Source organism: Phyllobates terribilis, unplaced genomic scaffold (assembly GCF_046119375.1).
Source record: "Phyllobates terribilis strain yellow unplaced genomic scaffold, ASM4611937v1 Scaffold_13__5_contigs__length_258822181, whole genome shotgun sequence".
NCBI classification, from domain to species: domain Eukaryota; kingdom Metazoa; phylum Chordata; class Amphibia; order Anura; family Dendrobatidae; genus Phyllobates; species Phyllobates terribilis.
Genome location: NW_027362773.1, coordinates 4773698 through 4800221, shown reverse-complemented (window position 1 = coordinate 4800221; position 26524 = coordinate 4773698). Strand labels below are relative to the sequence as shown.

At 41.8% G+C, this 26524-nt stretch overlaps 1 protein-coding gene across 2 annotated transcripts in view; it reads right to left on the bottom strand.

The window, feature by feature from the left end:
• The window catches only part of EDC4 (enhancer of mRNA decapping 4), a 555140-nt gene that overhangs the window by 287913 nt on the left and 240703 nt on the right, over nt 1-26524 (bottom strand). For both annotated transcript variants that reach the window (XM_073657960.1, XM_073657961.1), the window contains 3 exons: nt 25047-25113; nt 9843-9937; nt 2116-2294 (listed from right to left, as the gene is read on the bottom strand). In XM_073657960.1, the coding sequence (XP_073514061.1) occupies nt 2116-2294; nt 9843-9937; nt 25047-25113 (341 nt within the window). The remainder of the gene's footprint in view (nt 1-2115; nt 2295-9842; nt 9938-25046; nt 25114-26524) is intronic.

The window sequence follows — 26524 nt, the reverse complement described above, 5'->3', positions numbered from 1 at the left end:
CCACCGCTACAGGGCAGTGGTAAGAGCGAAGGCTAAGCGTCAGATTTGGCGCATCTTATGGATGTGCCATTCCTGGGACTGCTGAGGGGTGATATTAATAGCCGCGGAAGGGGCTAGTATCCTTGGCTATTAAAATCAGCCCACAGCAGTCTGTTTAGCCTTTGCTAGTTAGATTTTATAGGGGGACCCCAAATCAATTCTTTTCGGGGGTCACTCTGTAATCTAGCCAGTAAAGGCTAAACAAACAGCTGTGGGCTGATATTAATAACCAGGGAACATTTTTAGCTAATGGTCCCTTCCGCGGCTACTAATATCAGCCCCCAGCGGTCAGCTTTCCCTCAGCTGGTTCTAAAAATGACGTGGCAGCCCACACTTTTTTTTTTTTTTTTTAATATTTTAAATTTTAGGCTCTGTGCCCACGATCCGGACGTACCAGGGCTTTGGACGTATATTTTTTCTGCGTCCAAAATGTTGCATTCTAATGAGCGCAGGTAAATTCACGTGTTCACTCAACCATGCGCATTTACTGCATTCAATACTTTCTAGTGGTAAAATTTATGTTGCGCAGACTAGCGACTCCGCAATTTGACATGATACGTTCCTGAAAGTCGCGCCGCATGTCAGTGTCCGCGGGTGATTCGCAGCCTCTGATGCACGCATAGTGGACATTGGATTTCTAGAGATCCCATCCACTATTCCATAACATCTTGACACTGCTGGTTTGACGCTGTATAAACACGCAGCGTCAAAACTGTAGTGGCTCCTAACAGTGGCCACATACCAAAACTCACCCGGCAGCATGTCATTTTCTGTATCAGACACGCTAGTCTCCGCTGCAGATTTTAACCAATTGAAGTGTCATTATATGCGGTGGATTCCCATGTATCGACAACAAATGTGCGGCATTAGAACACCGCTTTTTGGACGCAACCAAAATACGTTGTGTCCAAAGCGCTGCTGAGTGCTGATCGGGGGGACATAGGGGCTAAAGAACCAGGTGTGAGCTATTAATATTGGCCAGGGACCATGTTTATCTAATGGCACCTTCGCAGGCTAAAAATAGCAGCTCATAGCAGCCGCATAAATTACATGAATAGAAATTCTAATGAAGATTGGGTGAATGGGACTAGCTGACACCCAGCTCTTTTGTTTGGTGATGACAAGGTGTCAATCAGACCTTTTCATGACCAAACTTAATTAAAGTAAAGTAAAGTAAAGTAAAGAGTTAAATAAACACACAGACACAGTGTAAACACTTTATTTGAAATACAACAGACACATTCTTTAATCATTTAAATTAACCAATATACTCACCCCAGTTGTTATGGAAATCCAAGCGTTTAAGCAATGTCCCATCAAATAACTTTATTTAGCTCCAAAAACGCTTAAAAAAAACGCATGTAAAAAACGCGTCCGCAAGCATTTTTCCTGCCAAGGAGATGCAGAAACGTTCAGGAAATTTCTGCTTCAAATATGCATCGTACGCACATAGCCTTAATAGAGAGGCTGTCATTATAATCCTGCACGAAAAAAGATCTCTGCAGAACATAAAAGTGCTATTTAAGCAGGTTATTTTCTGACAATACAGTCCCTTTATGGTTTCTTTCTGTTCGTTGTCTTTTGGTCAAAAGTGGCCAGCGTTTGCTCATATTTTATACCCGCTGCTCCCATAAGTATTCGGTTTTCTTTTTTTTCCCTTTCTTGTAAATGCGTCATATGGTTCAAGAGATATAGACCTTTTTATTTAGTGCTAATTTTCATGGTCTTTCCAAGGGGGGCATGGCTCACAGGATTCCTTGGAGGCTTGTCTTTAGGCTGCTCAGCATTATTACTTTGTGAGCCAGGCCTCCTTATCAAGACCATAAAATTTAGCACTGAATAAAAAAGGCCCATGTCTCTTGAACTGCATGGTAGATTTAACAAAAAAAAATAATACTCAAATGAGCAGCACAAATAAAAAAAGAACAAATATTGGATACTTCACCTGGTGACAGGTAGTCTTTAATTGTATGCTGCTGTACTTACAATTAATTGTATGCCACTATGCTTATTAGTGTGTCTATGAAACACATGGAAATGAGCACAAATAGAAAGGGTCAAATTTTCAGGACTAACCTGTTGAACTGTAACACTGGACATCATAAAAGCATCAGGTGTCATCAGTTTAGGCTTGGAGTCTGTTGTTAGCAACAAGAAATCTGCAGCGGTTCTCAGATTCTCGGACTCAGATTCATGAAGGGATTCTGAAACAGACTGCCTCTCAGGTCCAATTTCTAGTATTTGAGTGGGAGTAACTGAAAAACAGACAAAAATTTGTCTAAAGATGAATATGTAAGCAGAGCACCAGAAAGAGACCACCCCACAGTCCTGCCCCAGAGTATGAGCATATCATTATCTCCAAAATGAAAGAAAAAATTACACAAGAACCACAGGACGGATTTCATCAACCAAGGTATCATATTAACCAGTGTAATGTCGCCCACCTGACAGTGTACATGTGTAGTTTACTGAGAACAGTCATGCTGACAGGTGCGCTTTAACTGACCTATCAATGGGGTGATAAGATTAGCAGTTAAAAATATTTAAAAAAAATATCTGGGCCTGATGCACCATTATATATATACTCTCACCCTACTTAACAGATTTACTAAGTCAAATCTCAAAAGATAGTGTTTTCCCTACCGAGATGCTTCAGGCAACCATAGCGGTCATACAAAAGCAAGGTGGGGACCAGTCATCTGTAACAAATTACAGACCCATTTCTTTTCTCAACAAGGACACAAAAATCTTTGCGAAAATAAAAGAGACTTGCACAATTTTTACCTGACATTCACAGTTACCAGGTAGGAATCAACAAAAAATAGACAAACCTCAGTTAGCACAAGAGTTCTAAATCTAATTTCACATACTGAAAACAAAAGAATGCCCCTTTTTCTGCTTCTCTCGATGCAGAGTAGGCAATCGACATAATAAATTATTTATTTCTATAGTGCCATTGATTCCATGGTGCTGTACATAAGGAGGGGTTACATACCAAATACAGATATTACTTACAGTAAGCAAACTAACAATGAAAGACTGGTACAGAGGGAAGAGGACCCTGCCCTTGCGGGCTTACATTCTACAGGAACGGGGAAGAAGACAGTAGATTGGGGGGGTGCAGTAGCTCTGGTGTTGTTTAGCTGGCAGCAGGCAAGGTCATGGCAGGCTGTAAGCTTGTTTAAAGAGATGGGTTTTCAGGTTCGGTCTGAAGGATCCAAGTGTGGCGGATAATCGAACATGTTGAGGCACATAATTCCATAAGACAAGGGATATTCGGGAGAAATCTTGGAAGCGATTGGGTGAGGAACGAATAAGTGTGGAGGATAGAAGGAGGTCTTGGGAAGAAGGGAAATTACGTAAGGGAATGAGATTAGTTCAGAGATGTACGGAGGAGAAAGGTTATGGATGGCTTTGTAGGGCAGTGTTAGTAGTTTGTACTGGATACGCTGGGCAATTGGTAGCCAGTGAAGGGATTTGCAAAGGGGGATAGCGGAGGAGTAGAGAGGCAAGAGATGAAATACTAGCTCAGCAGAGCTAAGGATGGACTGGAGGGGTGCAAGAGTGTTAGCAGGAAGGCGATAGAGGAAGATGTTGCAGTAGTCGAGGTGGGAGATGATGAGGGCATGCACAAGCAGTTAAGTTGATTGAGGGTTGAGGAAAGGACGGATTCTGGAAATATTTTTGAGTTGGAGGCGACAGGAGGTGGCGAGAGCTTGGATGTGGGGTTTGAAGGACAGGGCAGAGTCAAGGGTTACTCCCGAGGCAGCGGATTGCCAGTACTGGGGAAAGAGTGATGTCATTTATTGTGATAGAAAAGTTAGGTGGGGAAGATATGCAACATGGGGGAAAGATGATGAGTTCAGTTTTGTCCACATTGAGCTTGAGGAAGCGGGAAGAGAAGAAGGAGGATATAGCTGCTAGACATGCTGGGAATCTGGACACCAGAGAGGTGAAATCTGGGCCAGAGAGGTAGATCTGGGTGTCATCAGCGTACAGATGGTACTGGAAGCCATGGGATTTTATGAGCTGTTCCAGGCCAAGGGTATAGATTGAGAAGAGTAGGGGTCCTAGGACAGAGCCTTGAGGGACTCCAACACAGAGGGGGCAGGGTGAGGAGGTAGTGTGGGAGTGGGAGAGGCTAAATGTGCAGTTAGTAAGGTATGAGGAGATCCAGGATAGGGCAAGGTTTTTGACGCCAAAGGAAGAGAGGATCTGTAGTAGGAGGCAGTGGTCAACTTAGTCGAAAGCAGAAGACAGGTCAAGAGGGAGTACAGAGAATTGTCTGTTAGCTTTTGCTGTAAGTCATTGGTGATTTTGGGAAGGGTAGTTTCAGTGAAATGGTGAGGGCGGAAGCCGGATTGTCGCCTGTTGAAGAGAAAGTTAGATGAGAAGTGAGAAGAAAGTTCAGCGTGAACGTGTTGCTCAAGGAGTAGTAAATTGGCAATACACCTTTACAACCCTACAAAAATTCAGACAAGAACAAATTTTAAAAGCAATCTAAGCCCTTTATTAATGCTCTTCTGCAAATGTACTGGTCAATAATCATCTCTCTAATAATTTTTGTATCACTAATGGAACAAGACAAGAATGCCCCCAATCCCTGCTGCTTTCTGACATCAGCATAGAACCACTAGCAGTACATATAAGCAATAACAGCCTTATCAAAGGCATACCAAGCTACGTTATGCAACAAACTAGTACTCTATGCTGATGAAATAATAGTAAAGCTAAGTGTGCACATTGAATATTTGCTTGCAAAAAATTTCTGTAAGGTTTCTGCATTTCTTGCAGCAGAAACGCTGCGGAAAAAACTTGCGCTTTTGGTGCGTTATTTGCATGCTTTTTTTAAGCCTTTTTGTACAGCAATGAATGCTTTTTGGAGCTAAATAAAGTTTTTTGAATTAAGAAACGTGAGACATGGCTTTAACTCTTGGATTACTGTCGGACCTGGGGTAAGTATATTGAGTTAATTTAAAGAATGTGTCTGTTATTTCAAATAAAGTGTTTTATTATTGGTGTGTGTTTACATAACTCTTTACTTACAGGTTTACTAATGAGGTTGTCTGGCTGACACATCTTCATTACTAAACCTAAGGCTTGGTGTTAGTGACAGCTGCTGACACCAACCCCTAATCCCAGTCAAATATGAAGGGCCATTTCTGGGGAAGCTGAAGGCTGGTATTTTTAGCCTAGGAAGGGGCAATAAGACCAACATGTTGCCTGGATATTAATAACAGCTCACAGCAGCTTGGTTAGCCTTTGGGTACATCCCCACTATTGGAAACCAGCAACGCTTTGGGTGTAGAGTATTTTCATTGCATCCAAAATGCTGCGTTCTAATGACGCACTTGTTTTGTAAGTATATACGGATCCACTTAATGTAATGACATTTCAATAGGTCAAAATCTGCAGAAACTGACACGCTGCGAGTAAGTTTACAAAGCGCCACAAACAAGCACAGTGGGCATGGGTTTTCTTATAAATGAAATAAAATGAAGAATTTAATTTAAAAAAAAATGGCGTGGGTTCTCACATAAAATTTCCTCATGAAGCGGTGGTGTAGTAAGTGAGGTCATCGAAGCTCATCAGTTGATTGAACTCTGGTGAACTCTCTCACAGCAGCACAGGTGCTATACACTGTGGGAGCGATCACGCTCCTGTCAGTGAATTGCTGGCTGCTGAATAGAGCAGTCACATCTCCCGATGTGACTGTAAATGATCCGATCACCGGGGGGCACTTTGGATTACATAGATTACAGTGGACAGGTGAGTTATATGGTGGTTTATTATTTTTTATTTTTTTTTACAGATGACATGGGCATCAGGTATTTGGTGTTAGGTGAGTATGTGTTTTTTAAAATATTTCAATTTTTTTTTTTTACTGTGAGCACAGGCACAGGCTGATGAGACTACTCATCCCATCAGCGGCGCCTGCTCTCGCTATTATCAGCAATAGCAGCCGTAGGCTGATAGGAGGAGTAGTCTCTCATCAGCCGACGCCTGTGACTCGCAGTTAATTCTTTGTACGTTTTTCACCCATTGACTTCAATTAAGTCAGTCAAAAAAGCAGCAAACATCCGCAGTGATTACGTTAACATTTTTATACCTGCGTTTTTGCTGCGGATTTGACTGACTTAATTGAAGTGAAAGGGTGAAAAAAGGTGGAAAATTCACACAAAGAATTGACATGCTGCAAATTTAAACGCACCGGAAATACTCAAAGAAAAATGCCTGATCATGTGCACAGCACTTCAGGATTGTCATTGAATTAGCTGGCATACGGTTTCCATAGATTTTTTGGCACAATTCCAAGCAGGAAAAAGCTTAGATAAAAGGCACCAAAAACGCACCGTGTGCACACAGCCTAACAATCAACTATTTAAGAGGAACCACAAAATAAAACAAGTTTAGCAAAATATTCTATAAAATCAACAATAAAAATAAATCAAAATTCCTTGTTTTTTTCCTAAAGGAGGGAATGATATAAAATGGAATTTAAATTCCATTGGGAAACTAAACCTTTATGTTACCTTGGCATTAAATTAACAAAACCTAATAAAATTAATAGAAGAAAATGTCACAAAGATATTGTTCTAAAGATGTACTGGATCTTGGGTTGTAAGATCATTTTATTTAAAATGATCCTTCCTAACAAAGATGTTTCCAATTGAAAGAAATTCTGTATTTGTTTCTGTAATTACACTGACACGAAAAATAAAGCAGTCTTATTTATACATCACGAAAAATGGCATAAAAATAAAAAACAATTATTGAACTACTATATTTGTTCATTCTGCCTTCCAAAAATCGGAATAAGGCTCAGTTCACACCTTTCCTGTGCTCTCAACTGAGCGCATACGTCAGAGATTCCTTAACGTTCAAAAAACGCAATTCAGACAAAACCACTCACGATAATGAGGCAGATGGAGAGACTTTGGACTCAGTCTGGATTCTTATTCCTGCGATGTCTTATTTTAGGGTCTCTTTTTAGCGCACAAGTGTGGTCGATCACAGTTATCTGTACACATAAAAAGATGGATATCACTGGAACAGACGCCAAATGGAGTCCAAAGTATCTCCAGTTGCCTTATTATACTGAGTTGCTTTGTCAGTGGTTTCATCTCAATTGCATTTTTGTGGGATTTACAGTGAAAACCCTGACGCAAGAATTAAAAAAAAGTGATCCAGCTTTTTACTGGAAGTGATCAAAAATGTTTTGTACCCCAAAATGTTACCAATAAAAACCAAACTTATCCTGCACAAAACCAACCCCCTCTCGGGTCAGTCATGTGTCATTGGAAATATAGGGGTCTTCACATTAAGATTAGGACAAAGACTATGGAAAAGCAACATGGCTCCCAAATCCAAATGCCCCTTTTCTTCTAAGCCCCACAGTGCCTAAACTACAGTAAGAGACCACATGTTTGCCATTACTGTACCAGGAGAGCCCAATTAATTTACGGGGTGCATGTTTCCAGAAGCACAAGCTTGGCACAATGTATGGGCACTAAGCTAGCATATTTGCAATTTTCCAGTAAAAAGCATGGCATGGATGTCAGAGTGAAAACACCTGTGGGGTCAAAATAGTCACAGCAGACATAGATTAATTTGAGAGGAAAATTTTCTAAAATGGGGTCACTTTTTTATCTGCTGTTCTGGCACCAATGGGGCTCTGCAAATGTCACCCACAAACGATTTGCAATTATTCCAGACAAATTTACACTCCAAATACCAAATGGCAAGTTTTTGACCACATATGGAATACTGACACGTTAGCAAGAAATTGCATAATACATTTTAGGGTCTATTTACTCCTATCACCCCTTGTAAAAATTCAAAACTTGCAGAGAAAGCAATAATTTAGTGGAAAAAATTGAATTTTTCATTTTTTCGCTCCACTTTGCCTTAATTCCTGTGCAGCAGCTGAAGGATTAACACATTTCCCAACAGCAGTTTACAATAATTTGAGGGATGCTATTTGTAAAATGGTATCACTTCTAGGGGTGAAGTTAGGGAAGACCAACATGAGATTATGAGATTTCTGACAGAGGACAAATCAGTTTCCAAAAAAAAAAAAAAAGAAAAACAAGTGTGCATATGAAGTGTTTGTTATGCCAAGTATCAGCAAAGCAAGTGTTATGTATAAATTTTCCCAAATGAGTTGGTGTAGGGGTGAGGTGGAATTATTTGGCTAGGTAAGGAGCCGGAATAAACTGTTGGCAAGTGTAATATCACTAGAACTTGGATTGGGTAGACCAGTTGCATAACACATCTTTGAGAAAACAAAGGATTGCTGGAGGTGGAATATCCAGGGCTGGCTCCAGGTTTTTGTGTGCCCTGAGCGAAAGAGTCTCAGTGGGCCCCTTTAACACATACCACAGAGTAATATATATATACCTGGGACAAGCCTAAATGAAGCGTTTCTCACATGCATTTCCGCATGCGGAATGTCGAGCTCTTTCCAAGCGATTTTAGTATCACTTGGAAAGTGCTTGACAACTTGTTCACACTATAAATCCATGCAACCGGCATTGATTTATATAGTATGACCGTAAGAGAATGGTAAAAAAATAAATATTATACTTACATTCTGATGGACCCCGGTCTCATTATCCGATGCGTCCAGTCTCCCCAGTGTCTCGTGGTTGTGTAAAAGGCGCTGCTATGACGTCATTTAGTCATGTGACGGGTCACGCAACCGCCGACGTCAGCGGCTGCGTGACCAGTCACATGACTAAATGACGTCAAGGCAGGTTCTTTTAGACCATCGCGAGCCGCCAAAGACACCGTATGCATCGGATAAGGAGACCGGGGCCCATCAGAAGGTAAGTATAATATTTATTTTTTATTTGAATTCTTTTTTTTTATTTTACAGGTACTATAGTACCCAGGTCTGGAAGAGAGTCGTCTCTACTCCAAACCCGGGTACCATCTGCACATTGAATCGCTTAATATCCGCATGTGCACATGTAGTCATTCGGATATTAAGCGATTCAATGCAAGTCAATGGTGGCAAAAAAGCCGCGATTACGCAAAATAATTGGTAGTGCTGAGGATTTTTAAGCAATGATAATCCGCAGCGGAAATTTAAGCAGCATGTGCACAACACATGCGGATTATCATTGGGGAACATTGCAGACCTTCTACCATGCGTTTTTTAAATGTTTCTGAAACGGAATTGCCACTGCGAAAAAGCTTAAAAAACGCATAGTGGGCACACAGCCTTACAGATAAGCAATAATACACCCCTTGGACATATTGGGAAAGGTCGAGTGGTATGCCTGTGTTAACAGCAGAGTTCATGAGGTGCCTCTCTTATAAAATATTAAAATCAAGTGCATGTCTTTAGAACAGTTGAAAAACAAATGTGCAATCATTTAAGCCCCTGATATTCTGCGCAATGCATTTCAATAGGCACAACCATAGAGCGCTGTTTGTCAGATATGTCACATGAGAGCCTTGCATATAAATAAAAGGTAGAGACCAAACATTAAATGTCAATAAAATTAAGGTCAGCTTTTAAACTCCCACTTCCCGTAGTGCCCTGAGCTGTTCCACTATTCAGCTGCTATTTGCAAGGTATACCTGGAGTAGATGGATAATTTACTTCACCCAGTCACATGGCTACAACACTCAGCCCGAAGGAGCACTTGCACATACACCGAAAAGACCCTAACATCCGTTAGAAATAACTGGGAGTTAATTAACTAGGGTCTACATTATACATCTATTAAGAAAGATCGATAGATAAATAGACAGGCAGGCAGACAAATCAAGAAGAAATATGAAGACATAAATACCAAAATTGTCACACTCTTCTTTAGAAGAAAGGGCAGCGGTTTCTGTCGAGGGTCCCTGGTGAGGTTTAAATCTGATCTGCACATCCTGAAGAGCTCTAATAATCATAGAACAAAGTTTAGTATACAACACTTATTACAATTCACAGCACAATAGCTGAAACAAAAGAAAATATTTAATAATACATATTTACTGCAAAAGATTTTTAACATTAACTAATGCCAAATACCTTGTGAATTCATTTCACATAATTTGGCATAAAAATCTTACAAAAACAAACCTATACATTTAGATTTATATCTGCAGGTATAAAAAAAATAACTTCCAAAGCAAGTTTTAAATTAAAGGGGGCATCTCCGGTGAGAGACATGTATTGAATGACAGAGTACCCTTCTTATACAGTACAAACCAAAAGTTTGGACACACTTTCTCATTTAAAGATTTTTCTGTATTTTCATGACTATGAAAATTGTACATTCACACTGAAGGAATCAAAACTATGAATTAACACATGTGGATTTATATACTTAACAAAAAAGTGTGAAACAACTGAAAATATGTCTTATATTCTAGGTTCTTCAAAGTAGCCACCTTTTGCTTTGATGACTGCTTTGCACACTCTTTGCATTCTCTTGATGAGCTTCAAGAGGTAGTCACCGGAAATGTTTTTCACTTCTCAGGTGTGCCCTGTCAGGTTTAATAAGTGGGATTTCTTGCCTTATAAATGGGGTTGGGACCATCAGTTGTGTTGTGCAGAAATCTGGTGGATACACAGCTGATAGTCCTACTGAATAGACTTTGTTAGAATTTGTATTATAGCAAAAAAAAGCAGCTAAGTAAAGAAAAACGAGTGGCCATCACTACTATTAAGAAATGAAGGTCAGTCAATCCGAAAAGTTGGGCAAACTTTGAAAGTGTCCCCAAGTGCAGTTGCAAAAACCATCAAGCGCTACAAAGAAACTGGCTCACATGAGGACCGCCCCAGGAAAGGAAGACCAAGAGTCACCTCTGCTTCTGAGGATAAGTTTATCCGAGTCACCAGCCTCAGAAATCGCAGGTTAACAGCAGCTCAGATTAGAGACCAGGTCAATGCCACACAGAGTTCTAGCAGCAGACACATCCCTACAACAACTGTTAAGAGGAGACTTTGTGCAGCAGGCCTTCATGGTAAAATAGCTGCTAGGAAACCACTGCTAAGGACAGGCAACAAGCAGAAGAGACTTGTTTGGGCTAAAGAACACAAGGAATGGACATTAGACCAGTTGAAATCTGTGCTTTGGTCTGATGAGTCCAAATCTGAGATCTTTGGTTCCAACCAGCGTGTCTTTGTGCGACGCAGAAAAGGTGAACGGATGGACTCTACATGCCTGGTTCCCACCGTGAAGCATGGAGGAGGAGGTGTGATGGTGTGGGGGTGCTTTGCTGGTGACACTGTTGGGGATTTATTCAAAATTGAAGGCATATTGAACCAGCATGGCTACCACAGCATCTTGCAGCGGCATGCTATTCCATCCGGTTTGCATTTAATTGGACCATCATTTGTTTTTCAACAGGACAATGACCCCCAAACAAACCTCCAGGCTGTGTAAGGGCTATTTGACCAAGAAGGAGAGTGATGGGGTGCTACGCCAGATGACCTGATCTCCATAGTCACCAGACCTGAACCCAATCAAGATGGTTTGGGGTGAGCAGGACCGCAGAGTGAAGGCAAAAGGGCCAACAAGTGCTAAGCATCTCTGGGAACTCCTTCAAGATTGTTGGAAGACCATTTCCGGTGACTACCTCTTGAAGCTCATCAAGAGAATGCCAAGAGTGTGCAAAGCAGTCATCAAAGCAAAAGGTGGCTACTTTGAAGAACCTAGAATATAAGACATATTTTCAGTTGTTTCACAATTTTTTGTTAAGTATATAATTCAACATGTGTTAATTCATACTTTTTATGCCTTCATTGTGAATGTAGAATTTTCATAGTCAGGAAAATACAAAAAAAATATTTAAATGAGGTGTGTCCAAACTTTTGGTTTGTACTGTATATAACATATAAATATATAGAACATACACATATAAATATATATAACATACAGTGGCGGAAATACGTATTTGATCTCTTTCTGTTTTGTAAGTTTGCCCACAGACAAAGACATGAACAGTCTATAATTTTAAGGGTAAGTTAATTTCAATATTGAGAGTTAGAACATGCAATAAAAATTTCAAGAAAATCACATTGTATAAATTAGATAAATTTATTTGCATTTTGCAGTGAGAAATAAGTATTTGATCCCCTACAAACCATTATGAATTCTGGCTCCTACAGACCAGTTAGACGCTCCTAATCAACTTGTTACCCGAATTAAAGACAGCTGTCTTACATAGTCACCTGTATAAAAGACTACTGTCCACAGACTCAATTAATCAGTCAGACTAACCTCTACAACATGTGTAAGACAAAAGAGCTTTATAAGGAGGTCAGGGACAAGATATTAGACCTGCATAAAGCTGGAATGGGCTATACAACCATAAGTAAGACGCTGGGTGAGAAGGAGACAACTGTTGGTGCAATAGTAAGAAAATAGAAGAAATACAAAATGATTGTCGATCGACATCGATCTGGGGCACCATGCAAAATCTCACCTCATGGGGTATCCTTGATCATGAGGAAGGTGAGAGATGCTGCGGAATTTTTGCAGCGTAAACGCTTGGGAAACGCTTAGTCATCCTTCTCCCATGGTCCCCTATGAAATTGAGCACTTTCAATGCCCATGCTGCGGAATTATCTACAGCGTTTTTGATGTGCAGAAAAGTCCACAGCATGTCCATTATTTGTGCGTTTACACATGCGGAATTGCCATCTACAATGCATTAGAAAATACAAGGCAATTCCGCATATGCAAAATTCTTGAAAAACGCGCGAAAGACGCGTGTCAAATTCGGCACGCGTTTTTCCGGGCAAGGAGATGCAGAAATGAAGCGGAAATTTTCTGCTTCATTGCTGCATTGTGGACAAATAGCCTAAAACTACACGGGGGGAACTTGTTAATGATCGCAAGGCAGCTGGGACCACAGTCACCAAGAAAACCATTGGTAACACATTACGCCCTAAAGGTTTAACCCCTTTACAACTCAAGGTGGTTTGCATGTTAATGACCAGGCCAATTTTTACAATTCTGACCACTGCCACTTTATGAGGTAATTACTCTGCAACGCTTCAACGAATCCCCCTGATTATGAGATTGTTTTTTCATGACATATTGTACTTCATGATAGTGGTAAAATTTCTTCGATATGACTTGTGTTTATTTGTGAAAAAAATGGAAATTTGGCGAAAATTTTGAAAATTTAACAATTTTCAAAATTTGAATTTTTATGCCCTTAAATCAGAGAGAGGTGTCACACAAAATCGTTAATAAATAACATTTCCCACATGTCTACTTTAGACATGTCTACTTTTGTTTTTTATAAGGGTTAAAAGTTGACCAGCGATTTCTCATTTTTCCAACAAAATTTACAAAACCATTTTTTTAGGGACCACATCACATTTGAAGTCACTTTGAGGGGTCTGTATGACAGAAAATACCCAAAAGTGACACCATTCTAAAAACTGCACCCCTCAAGGTGCTCAAAAACACATTCAAGAACTTTATTAACCCTTCAGATGCATCACAGGAATTTTTGGAATGTGGATGAAGAAAATGAACATTTAACTTTTTTCACAAAAATGTTACTTTAGACCCAATCTTTTTTGTTTTTCGCGGGGGTAAGAGGAAAAAATGGACCCAAAAATTTGTTGTGCACTTTCCCCTGGGGACGCAGATACCCCATATGTGGGGAAAAAACACTGTTTGGGCACACGGCAGGGTTCGGAAGGGAAGGAGCACCATTTGACTTTTTGAATGTAAAATTTGCTTGAATAATTAGAGGACGTCATGTTGCATTTGGGGAGCCCCTGATGAGCCTAAACAGTGGAAACCCCCACAAGTGACACCATTTTGAAACTAGACTCCTCAGGGAACATATCTAGATGTGTGGTGAGCACCTTGAACCCCCAAGTCCTTCACAGAAGTTTATAACATTGAGCCGTAAAAATAAAAAAAAGTTCAACTTTTTCCACAAAAATGTTTTAGCCCCAATTTTTTTATTTTCACAAGGGTAAGAGGAGAAAATGGATGCCAAAAACTTTTGTGCAATTTCTCCTGAGTACGCCAATACCCCATATGTGGGGAAAATACAGTGTTTGGGCGCACGGCAGAGTTCAGAAGGGAAGGAGCGTGTGTGACTTTTTGAACGCAAAATTGGCTGGAATACAGAGCAGACGCCATGTCGCGTTTGGAGAGCCCCTGATATGCCTAAATATTTGAAACCCCCACAAGTGACCTCATTTTGGAAACTACACCCCCTCAAGGATTTTATCAAGGGGTATAGTGAACATTTTGAACCCAGAGGTACGACACAGAATTTGATAACATTAGGTCATCATATTGAATAAGTTGTCATTAGTCTAGAGCGCAAGTGCTCGCTACTTGAGTTTGCATCGGGTACTCAGGTATGCACCATGTATCAAGGGTGCTCGAGTGACACGCTCGAGTCCCCACCCGCATGTTTCATGGTTATTAGACACCCAAAAAAAACATGCGGGGATCGCTCGTGCATGGCAGGCAATCCCCGCGAGGTTTTTATGGCCGCAAAGCATATGGGGAGGAGACTCGAGCACCCGCTATACTCGGTGCATACCCGAGCACCCGATGCAAACTCAAGTAGCGAGCACTTGCACTCAACACTAGTTGCCATGTCGTCATTTTTTTTTTATTTTTTACTTTTGAAAGAAATACCAATCCTAACCCTAGCCCAACCCTAACCCCATCCCTAGCCCAAACCCAACCCTAACCTTAGCACAACCCTTTGCTTCGTTTATTTATTTATTTTACCATGTTCACTGAAGGGGTCAATTTTATAGATCAGCTCGTTCCGGACGCGGCGATACCAAATATGTGTACTTTTATTGTTTTTTGTGTTTTTTTTTCATAATAATAATTATTGATTGGTACATTATTTTTGGTGGATTATTTAATTATTTTTACAATTTTTTTTTTTTCACTTTGACACTTTTTTTACTTTTATACTTTGTCCCACTATGGGACTTTCACTTTATTTATTCTGATCGTCTGCATAGCATAGGAATGGAGCACCATCCCTGTGCCATGCAGGCTGTCAGCGCTGCACAGGGAGAAGATAGTTTGGTCATGCACTGCGCATGACCAAAATATCTTCCTGCTGTCTGGTGACCCGGATGTTGTCATGACGACATCGGGTCGTCATGGCAACATCCGGGAAGCCGCGGCAGACAGCGCTGGAGGCCGGAAGAGGTGAGTATTGCCATCACCTCCCCTTGCCACCGCAATGCTGCGATCGACTTCGATCGCAGCATTGCGGGGGTTAATGTGCCGGAAGTGGTGCAGGACCGATCCCTGCACATAGTCACAGCTAACATCCGGTACTATCAGCTGACACCCAGCGGCGATCGTGCCCGCACAGCTTGCGGGCGGGCGCGATCGCAAAGACGTACTAATACGTATCAGGCTCTTAAAGCCCAGGACGCAGATACTTATTAGTACGTCTTGGGCTTTAAAGGGGTTAAAATCCTGCAGTGCCCATAAGGTCTCCATGCTCAAGAAGGGACATGTGCAGCCCAGTCTGAAGCTTGCCAATGAAGACCTGGATGATTCTGTGAGTTATTGGGAGAAGGTGCTGTGGTCAGATTAGACAAAAATTTAGCTCTCTGGCATTAACTCAACTCACCATGTTTGGAGGAAGAAGGATGAGTACAACTCTAAGAACATTGTCCCAACCGTGAAGCATGGTGGGGGAAATATTATAATTTGGGGGTGCTTTTCTGCAAAGGGGACATGACGACTGCACCGTCATGAAGGGAAGATGGATGGGGTCATGTATCGTGAGATTTTGGCCAACAACCTCCTTCCCTCAGTAAGAGCATTGAAGATGGGCCGCGGCTGGGTCTTCCAGCAAGAAAATGAAACAAAACATACAGCCAAGGCAACAAAGGAGTGGCTCAAAAAGAAGCACAGTAAGATCATGGAGTGGCCTAGCCAGTCACCAGACATTAATCCCATAGAAAACTTATGGAGGGAGTTGAAGCTCCGAGTTGCCAAGCGACAGCCTCAAAATCTTAATGATTTAGAGATTATCTGCAAAGAGGAGTGGACCAAAATTCCTCCTGACATGTGCGCAACCTTGAATTATTTTGGGGGATATTTTATCTCCCAATGTTAAAATTAACTAACCTTAAAATTATAGACTGTTCATGTCTTTGTCAGTGGGTAAACTTGCAAAAACAGCAAAGGATCAAATACTTATCTCCCCCACTGTATAGATAAATATATATAACATATAAATATATATATATAACACATACACTTTGGGTTTTTTTCCCCATTCATCCTTTAACCCCTTAAGGACAGAGCCAATTATGTACTTCATGACCAAGCAAATGCAAAACGTGTGTCCCATGGTAATGAACCGCCCGGGGCATCCACCCATGTTAACATATTCCCCAGTATGCTATTAAATTTAAGATAATCGATAATAGAATACATAATAAGCACACAGGTGGGATATGTGAACAGGGATCACCCATCTAAAGTTGCAATCATAGAGGGGAAGGGCATAGTAGAATATAAACACATGAAGCAAATATACATTTAACCCCTTAAGGACAAAGCCAATTATGTCCTTAATGACTAGGCCAAACTTAAAAATTCTGACCACTGTTACTTTGAGGTAATAACTCTGGAACGGATCGCACTGATTCCGAGAGTGTTATTTCATGACATATTGTACTTCACGATAGTGGTAAAATTTCTTCAATGTGACTTGCGTTTATTTGTGAAAAAAAAGGAAATATGATGAAATTTTGAAAATTTTGCAATTTTCAATCTTTGAAATTTTATGCCTTTAAATCAAAGAGAGAGGTCACACAAAGTAGTTAATAAATAACATTTCCCACATGTCTACTTTACATCAGCACAATTTTGGAACCAAATTTTTTTTTTGTTAGGAAGTTATAAGGGTAAAAAGTTGACCAGCGATTTCTCATTTTTCCCAACAAAATTTACAAAACCATTTTTGTTTTAGGGACCACAATACATTTGAAGTGACTGTGAGGGGTCTACAAGACAGAATATACCCAAAAGTGACACCATTCTAAAACCTGCACCCCTTAAGGTGCTCAAAAGCACATTCAAGAAGTATATTAACAGCTTCACGTGCTTCACAGGAACTGAAGCAACAAGGAAGGAAAAAATGAACATTTAACTTTTTTTCACACAAATTTTACTTCAGGCCCCAAATTTTTAATTTTCTCAAGGGTAACAAGAGAAAATGGGCCACAAAATTTGTTGTGCAATTTCTCCAAAGTAAGCTGATACCCAATATGTGGGGGAAAACCTCTGTTTGGGCGCACGGCAGGGTTCGGAAGGGAAGGAGCGCCATTTGACTTTTTGAATGTAAAATTTGCTTGAATAATTAGTGGACGCCATGTTGCGTTTGGAGAGCCCCTGATGTGCCAAAACAGTGGAAACCCCCCCACAAGTGACACCATTTTGGAAACTAGACCCCTCAGGGAACTTATTTAGATTTGTGGCGATCACCTTGAACCCCCATATGCGTCACAGAAGTTTATAACATTGAGCTGTAAAAATAAAATTTTCAGTTTTCCAACAGAAATGTTTTTCAGCCCCCAATTTTGCATTTTCATAAAGGTAACAGGAGAAATTGCACCATGCAGCTTGTTGTGCAATTTCTCCTGAGTAAGCAGATACCCCACATGTGGGGGAAAACCACTCTCTGGGCGCACGGCAGGGTTCAGAAGGGAAGGAGCGCCATTTGACTTTTGGATTGTAAAATTTGCTTGAATAATTAGCGGACGCCATGTTACGTTTGGAGAGCCCCTGATGAGCCTAAATAGTGGAAACCCCCCACAAGTGACCCCATTTTGGAAACCAGACGCCTCAAGGATTTTATCGAGGGATATAGTGAACATTTTGAACCCAGAGGTACGACACAAAAATTGATAACATTAGGTCATCACATTGAATGTCTTGAGAGCAAGTGCTCGCTACCTGAGTTTGCATCGTGTATTCGGGTGTATGGCAGGCAATCCCCGCGTGCTTTTTTGGGCTGTTTAACAACCATGAAACATGCAGGGCGAGGACTCGAGCATGTCACTCGAGCACCCGCAAAACTCGGTGCATACCCGAGCACCCAATTCAAACTCAAGCAGCGAGCACTTGCACTCAACACTGGTCGCCATATCATCATTTTTTTTCTTTACTTTTGAAAAACTCCCAATCCTAACGCTGGGCTAACCCTTACCCCGGGCTAACCCTTAGCCTGACAAAATATATATATTTATTTTTGAATTTTTATTTAGCTTAGGGGGGTAGAAGAGGGGGGGGGGTTTGCTTTATTTCTATCACTGTGATATGGTTTATCACAGTGATCAAAATGAATCAATAAGGAAAATTCCGTAGTTCTCAGGCAGATCTCGGCAGGCGCACTGCGCAAGCGCCATTATTTTTATTTACCGGAAGATGCCGGGGGACCATCAGGGGGAGATCGGAGGACGGCTGAGGTATCGAGGGGCTTCATTTTTCCCTCCGCTAACATATATATCATGTCAGAGGAGAGAGAAATCATTGGAAACTGTGGGAACACTTTTTTTGTTGTGATCGCTGCTATTGGGTTAATAGCGGTGATCACGTGACAGGGGACTGGAAAAACTGGCCCTGATCATATTCTCCAGGGTCTCAGAGACGCCGGAAAATTTGCAACTCTGGGAGGCGCTACAGCCTTATTCAGCATCGCATTTTCAAGGCGCTGAGGAATAAGTACCTTTAACTGCCGCCGTGAAAATGCGTTACGACTGCCTTAAGGGGTTTAATTTTAAAAGTAGCATAAAGGAAAATGGGTCGATGCAAAAGTTTGGGTACCCTTGGAAATATGTGTGCTCAGATAACTTTGACCAAGGTTTCAGACATTAAAGGGATCATGTCATGTTGTATCTACTATGTAAACTGCCCCCATTGAGTTGTTCGTGATGCAATGTGCATCACTAACACACTTTTTTCATTAAAATCAGCACTAATATCATGAGCATATAGCATTTTATATACTTATATCAAAGCTGCTCGCTTAGTCATAGGGGTGTGATCCTCACATTCAGTCATGGCTGGCGCCACCAACTCATTTGAATTCTGCTCCCGGCTCATGAGCTATAGTATGGGGCGCTTGCGCAGTTAGGCTGTGTAGTTCCCAGATTCACTGCGCATGGGCAGTGACGAGCAGCTCCCCGCGTGTGCACAGTGAGGGTGTGTGTAACTCCCAGCTTCACTGTGTATGGCCGGAGCTCGTCACAGCACATGCGCTGTGAAGCTGGGAAATACACAGCCTCACTGAGCGGGGAGCCACTCGTCACAGAGCATATGTGGCTCCAGCTCTGAAAGCTTTGCTCGGCTGGCCACGTCATACTGCGCAAGTGCCCCATACTTACTTCAGCGAGCGAGCCGGGAGCAGAATAAAAATGCATGGGCCGCGCCAGCCTTGACTGAATGTGAGAATCACACCCCTATGACTAAACGAGCAGGTATGATATAAGTACACTGCTCAAAAAAATTAAGGGAACACCCAAATAACACATCCTAGATCTGAATGAATGAAATATTCTCATTGAATACTTTGTTCTGTACAAAGTTGAATGTGCTGACAACAAAATCACACAAAAATCATCAATCGAAATCAAATTTATTAACCAATGGAGGCCTGGATTTGGAGTCACACCCAAAATTAAAGTGGAAAAACACACTACACGCTGATCCAACTTTGATGTAATGTCCTTAAAACAAGTCAAAATGAGGCTCAGTATTGTGGTGTGGCCTCCACGTGCCTGTATGACCTCCCTACAACGCCTGGGCATGCTCCTGATGAGGTTGCGGATTGTCTCCTGTGGGATCTCCTCCCAGACCTGGACTAGAGCATCCACCAACTCCTGGCCATTCTGTGGTGCAACATGACGTTGGTGAATGGAGCGAGACATGTTGTCCCAGATGTGCTCAATCGGATTCAGGTCTGGGGAACGGTCGGGCCAGTCCATAGCTTCAATGCCTTCATCTTGCAGTAACTGCTGACACACTCCAGCCACATGAGGTCTGGCATTGTCCTGCATTAGGAGGAACCCAGGGCCAACTGCACCAGCATATGGTCTCACAAGGGGTCTGAGGATCTCATCTTGGTACCTAATGGCAGTCAGGCTACCTCTGGCGAGCACATGGAGGGCTGTGCTGCCCTCCAAAGAAATGTCACCCCACACCATTAATGACCCATTGCCAAACCAGTCATGCTGAAGGATTTGGCAGGCAGCAGATCGCTCTCCAAACTCTGCCACGTCTGTCACATGTGCTCAGTGTGAACCTGCTTTCATCTATGAAGAGCACAGGGCGCCAGTGGCGACTTTGCCAATCCTGGTGTTCTGTGGCAAATGCCAAGCGACCTGCACGGTGTTGGGCTGTGAGCACAAGCCCCATCTGTGGACGTCGGGCCCTCCTACCACCCTCATGTAGTCGGTTTCTAACCGTTTGTGCAGACACATGCACATTTGTGGCCTGCTGGAGGTCATTTTGCAGGGCTCTGGCAGTGCTTCGCTTGTTCCTCCTGGCACAAAGGAGGAGGTAACAGTCCTGCTGCCGGGTTTTTGCCCTCAAATGGCTCCCTCCGCATCTCCTGGTATCTGCTCCATGCTCTGGACACTGTGCTGACAGACACAGCTACCCTTCTTGCCACAGCTCGCTCTGATGTGCCACTACCAGAGCAACTTCTGTGGGTTGTACTGTAGACACCGCCTCATGCTACTGTACCTCTAGGGGTGAGAGCAATGGCAAAATGTAAAAGTGAGCAAACCAACAGCCAAAAAGGATGAGAACAGAGAAATGGTCTGTGGTCACCACCTGCAGAACCACTCGTTTATAGGGGGTATCTTGCTAATTGCCTATCATTTCTACCGGTTGTCTGTTCCATTTGCACAACAGCAGGAGAAATTGATTTACAATCAGTGTTGCTTCATTACTGGACAGGTAGATTTCACAGAAGTGTTATTGACTTGGAGTTACATTGTGTTGTTTAAGTGTTCCCTTTATTTTTTTGAGCAGAGTATATAAAATGCTGTATACTCATGATATCATCTCCAATTTTAATGAAAAGATCATGCTAGTGATGCACACTGCATCACTAACAACGCAATGGGGACAGTTTACATAGTAGATAGGTTATGATCTGTTCACTTTCATTGAAAGGAAAGACCAGGTGATGAAACGTTTCCAGCTTTATGAAAACTCAGCCTCCTCTAACCTTGTGCCAAATACCAGAAGCCATGGGTTCTTTCAAGCAGTTGCCTAGCACTCTGAAAATGGTGGAGACCCACAAACCAGGATGTGGCTATAAGAAGATAGCAAGGCGTTTTCAAGTTGCTCTTTCCTCACTTAAAAATGTTACTAAGGGTATGTGAGCATGTTCAGGATTTGAAGCAGAAATTTTCGCAAAGTTTTTGCATCTCTTTTGCATGAAAAAAAAGCATTTTTTGACACTTTTTTATGCATTTTTTTATGCGGTTTTTGATGCGGTTTTGTACATCAATGAATGCTTTTATGAGCTAATTAAAGTTATTTGGTGGGACATTGCTTTTTGGATTACCATCAGAACTGGAGTGAGCATATTGGTTAATTAAACTGATTAAAGAATGTGTGTTGTATTTCAAATAAAGTGTTTGCTCTGGGTCTGTGTGTTTATTTAACTCTTTACTTTAAATAGGTTTGGTCATGAAAGGGTCTGATTGACACCTTGTCATCACCAAACAAAAGAGCTCGGGGTCGGCTAATCCCATTAACCCAATCTTCATTAGCATTTCCATTCAAGCAATTTCTGGGGCAGCAGTGAGCTTCTATTTTTAGCCTAGAAAGGTGCCATTAGGCAAACATGGTCACTGGCTATTAACAGCTCACAGATGTTTCGTTAGCAGCTGCGTCCCCATGAACAGCAACAAGCAGCGCTTTGGACACAGCGTATTTTGCCGAGTCCAAAACGCGGTGTTCTAATGCTGCACTTTTGTTGTCGGTACATGTGAATCCACAGCATATAATGACACTTTAATTGGTCAAAAATCCGCAGCAGAGACTAGCGTGTCCGTAACGGAAATTGACATGCTGCGGGTGTGCTTGGGTACGTGGCTACGGTCAGGAGCCGCTGCAGGTTTGACGCTGAATGTTTATACAGTGTCAAACCAGCAGCGTCCAGATGTTACAGTATAGTGGATGAGATCTCTAGAAATCCTATGTCCACTATGCGTGCATCAGAGGCTGCGAATCACCCGCGGCTCGTCTTTCAGGACAGCAGCATGTCAAATTCTCTTGCGGAGTCGCTAGTCTCCGGAACAGAAATTTGAAACAAATGCATTGAATGCGGTAAATATGCATGGTTCAGTGAACATATGTGGATTTACCTGCGTTCAATAGAATGCAACATTTTAGACGAAGCAAAAAATATGCGTCCAAAGCACTGCTACGTCTGAATCGTGGGCAGAGAGCCTAAAATAAAAAAAAATGTCTTGGGCTCCCACGTCATTTTTATAACCAGCAGAGGTAAAGCCGACCGCTGGGAGCTGATATTAGTAGCAGCGGAAGGGGCCATTAGTCAACAATGTTCCCTGACTGTTAATATCAGTCCACAGCTGGCTAGATTACAGGGGGACTCCAGAAAAAAAAATATGTGGGGTCCCCCTATAAAATCTAACCAGCAAAGGCTAAAATAGACAGCTGCTGGCGGATATTAATAGCCAGGGAAGGGGCCTTGAATAGCTCCTTCACAGCTATTAATATCACCCCACAGCAATCCCAGAAATGGCGCATCCATAAGAGGCGCCAAATCTGGCGCTTAGCCACTGCACTTCCCACTGTCCTGTAGCGGTGGCGAGTGGGGTAATGGGGATGGGGTTCACATCAGTCTTATATTGGCGGCTGCCGTGAAGCCCAGATTAGTAATGGAGGGAGTCTATAAGACGTCACAATTACTAACCGCGTAGTAAAATGGTCGCCGCTTTTTCAATAAAAGACACGGCCAGAATAAATTATTTAAATTAAATAAACACAAGGTTCTACAAATTTTTTTTTATTTCCCTTTCAGTTCCCAAATCCCTCAATCTCCTGAAAAAAAACGTAAAATAACAAACAACCATATTCCTCACCTGGCCGCCGTCAACGACGTAGTCCACAATCACCGCCAACGAGTGTCCCACAACGATCCGTGTCACTTCTACAGCAGTGACATCAGCAATCCCTGATTTCACTGCTGTAGAAGACAGCACTGTATACTGACAGGGGTGTAAAAACACCCCTGTCAGTATAAATGCTGCAGGAGAGGTCACTGGGATTCATCAACTGAAGATCAGCTGATGAGCCCCGGTGAACTTACCGCCATGGGAACGTTCTTCTGAATGTTTCCATGGTGAGATCACGTGAGCGATCAGCTGATGTCACCGCAGGTCTTGGCAGTCCAGTACACAGCTGGGAGCAAGCGCACTCCAGCAGTGTACCGCCGGGAGCAGCACATCGTCGTCGGGGACCAGGAGGACACCGGGGAGCACTGGACAGGGGAGTATGAGGTTTTTGTTTTGTTTTTTACTTTTTTCACCGCAGGCACTCGGGCTGGGCAGAGCAGACTACTGCTCCTCCCAGCCACGCCGCTCTCACTGTTATCAGTGGGAGCGGCGGTCGGATGAGAGGAGTAGTAGTCCTCCTCTCCCGAGCCAGGTACCACCCGAACCGCGTTTCCGGAGCGTTTCCAGCTTATTGCCTTTAATTGAAGAGCAGAAAATCCGCATATACTTATATTGCTCCAGAATGCAATGCTAATCCTGATGGGAAATTTCCGCATTATGTGCACAGCACATCAGGATTAGCATTGCTATAGCTGATAGCTGGCAGACCTATTAACAAGCGTTGCTGCAAAAACGCATTGTGTGCACTTAACCTGAGCAATCCAAAATTAGGGGTCAGGAACAGGTGTCTGTAATGGAGTGGAGAAGCACTTGCTCGACCTACACTCCATTTTTTGTCTCTGACAGCGCTGAAGAATGCAGAGTGCTTTACTCTGCTATGTGCAGCAGCCCCACTAAGACTTAATGAAGCAGAGACCAAGCATAATACGGCTACTATATTCAGAACAAGACCGCAGGTTTCCGTTCTAGGGGTTCCAGAACTTCAATATAAAGATCAAGTTGGTTCCCAATAGATGGATCCCCCAATCAGTAAGTTATACCCTATCCGATCGATAGATGATAACTTTTCTATGGGAGTGAAGGGGTTATAAACCTTTACATTGTCCATGTTGGCAACCAATTAGATACTGCCTATTACAACATATATATGTAATTAGAGAGTGTACCTTCCATTTAAAAAAAGGAGTTGTATTTACACACAAACTTTAAACTTTTATAACTGGTGTGTAGTGTAGGCATTATAAAAATTCAAATTTAAACCAAAAAATAATGAGTACTTAATGGCCCAAATAAGAACATCAAGAATGTCCATGCTAGTTCTCAAAATGCAATTAATCAGTTACTTTGTGGATAGCTTATACAAATCTTGGAGGGAATAACGGGACAAACAAAGGACTGAGCAGAGAGGCAAGGTAGGGGAAAAGAATAACACAAAGGCAATAATTTACATTTGGGGACCTGTTAGTACTTTAGAGAGGGATATAGGGACGGATTCTTCTACCCTTGTTATATGCCTTGTCATAATACTGGGACCCAATTTTCCTACTTTGCACAAGGACCCTTAATTGTACCAGATGCACATCATCTTCCCTCTGTTTCCTTCATGTTATTCTTTTCCCCTACCTAGCCTCTCTGCTCAGTCCTTTGTTTATCCCGTTATTGCCTTCAAGATTTGTATAAGCTGTCCACAATGTGACCGATTAATTGCATTTCGAGCACTAGCATGGACATTCTTGGTGTTCTTATTTGGGCCATTATGTACTCATTATTTTTTGGTTGAAAATTGTATATGGAGTAGAAGGCCCTTCCTTAACTATATTGATATCCTGGTTGTGTCCTATTATAAAAATTCAAGTAAAACTTAAAAACTTACTTTGTGTGCACACAAAAGAGCTTTATAAGAACAGCAGAGTCTTCTTCATCTATTTCCAGTGTCTCATCTACAAAAATATATATATATGGTAGTAAAGGTTTTAGTGTTAAAGGGGCAAAATAAAGAAAACAGGATTTGGAGATCCAATTACAAAGCATCATGAATGTTGACAAATAAATAAAATGATAAAAAAAATTCAGAAGGAATTTTAATGAATCCACACTAGATTAATGTCGACTTATAAAATAATTTGATGCCTTCCAAGAACCATTAATTGGCAGCTGTTTAACCCTTTCCCACGGAGGCCAGTTTTCATCTTACTGACCAGGACAAATTTTTCAGTTCTGTTATGTGGAACTTTATGTAGTAATTACTTTGAAACTTAGACTATTAGACTATCGGAAGCTTAGAAAAATTCACAGTTTTGAAACTTTTTATGCTCATATCATATCACACAAAATAGTTAAAGAAGTTGTCCACTACTTTCACAATGATGCCCTACTTGCTAACAGTTAAGCAAGTTGAAGATGAAATGATTTTAAAAAGGCCTAATGTTAAAGATTACATATTTCCTTTACAAACCATTGTGGGCCGATGCAAACGTTTGGGCACCCTGCTTTGTTAGTACCTAGTAGAATCCTTTCTTGAAAGTATCTCAGCTTGTAACCACTTTTTGTAGCCAGCAAAGTCTTTCAATTCTTATTTGAGGGATTTCCATCCATTCTTCCTTGGAAAATCCAATTCTGTGAGATTTCTGGGTTTTCTTGCATGCATTGCCATTTTGAGTTCTAGTCACAGATATTCAATGATGTTCAGATCAGGGGACTGTAAGGGCCATTGTAAAACTTTCAGCTTGCACCTTTTGAGGTAGTCTGTTGTGGAGTTTGAGTTGTGTTTAGGATCAAAATACATTTGTAGAAGCCACCCATTTTTCAACTTCAGCTTTTTTTACAGATGGTGTTATGTTTGCATCAAGAATTTGTTGAAATTTCATTGAATCCATTCTTCCCTCTATCCATTAAATGTTCCCGGTGCCATTGGCTACAACAAACCCAAAAGCATGATTGATCCACCCCCATGCTTAATGGTTGGGGAGATGTCTTTTTGCTGAAATTCGGTGCCCGTTTCTTCTCCACACATACCTTTGATCATTGTGGCCAAGGAGTTCAATTTTAACCTCATCGGTCCACAGGACTTGTTCCCAAAATGCATGAGGCTTGTTTAGATGTTCTTTTGCATACTTATGATGCTGAATTTTATTGTGAGGACGCAGAACAGGTTTTCTTCTGATGACTTTTCCATGAAGGCTGTATTTGTGTAGGTGTGTCTGAACAGTAGAACAATGTACCACAAGTCCACTATGATGATAGTGGGGATGTCAGCAGAAAGGAAGTAGCCAGGTGGTGAAGTGGTCAAAGTGGTGACTGGCCCTGGGGGGCGGTAAATGACAGCCAGTTAGAGGAGGAGTTGATGCGCAC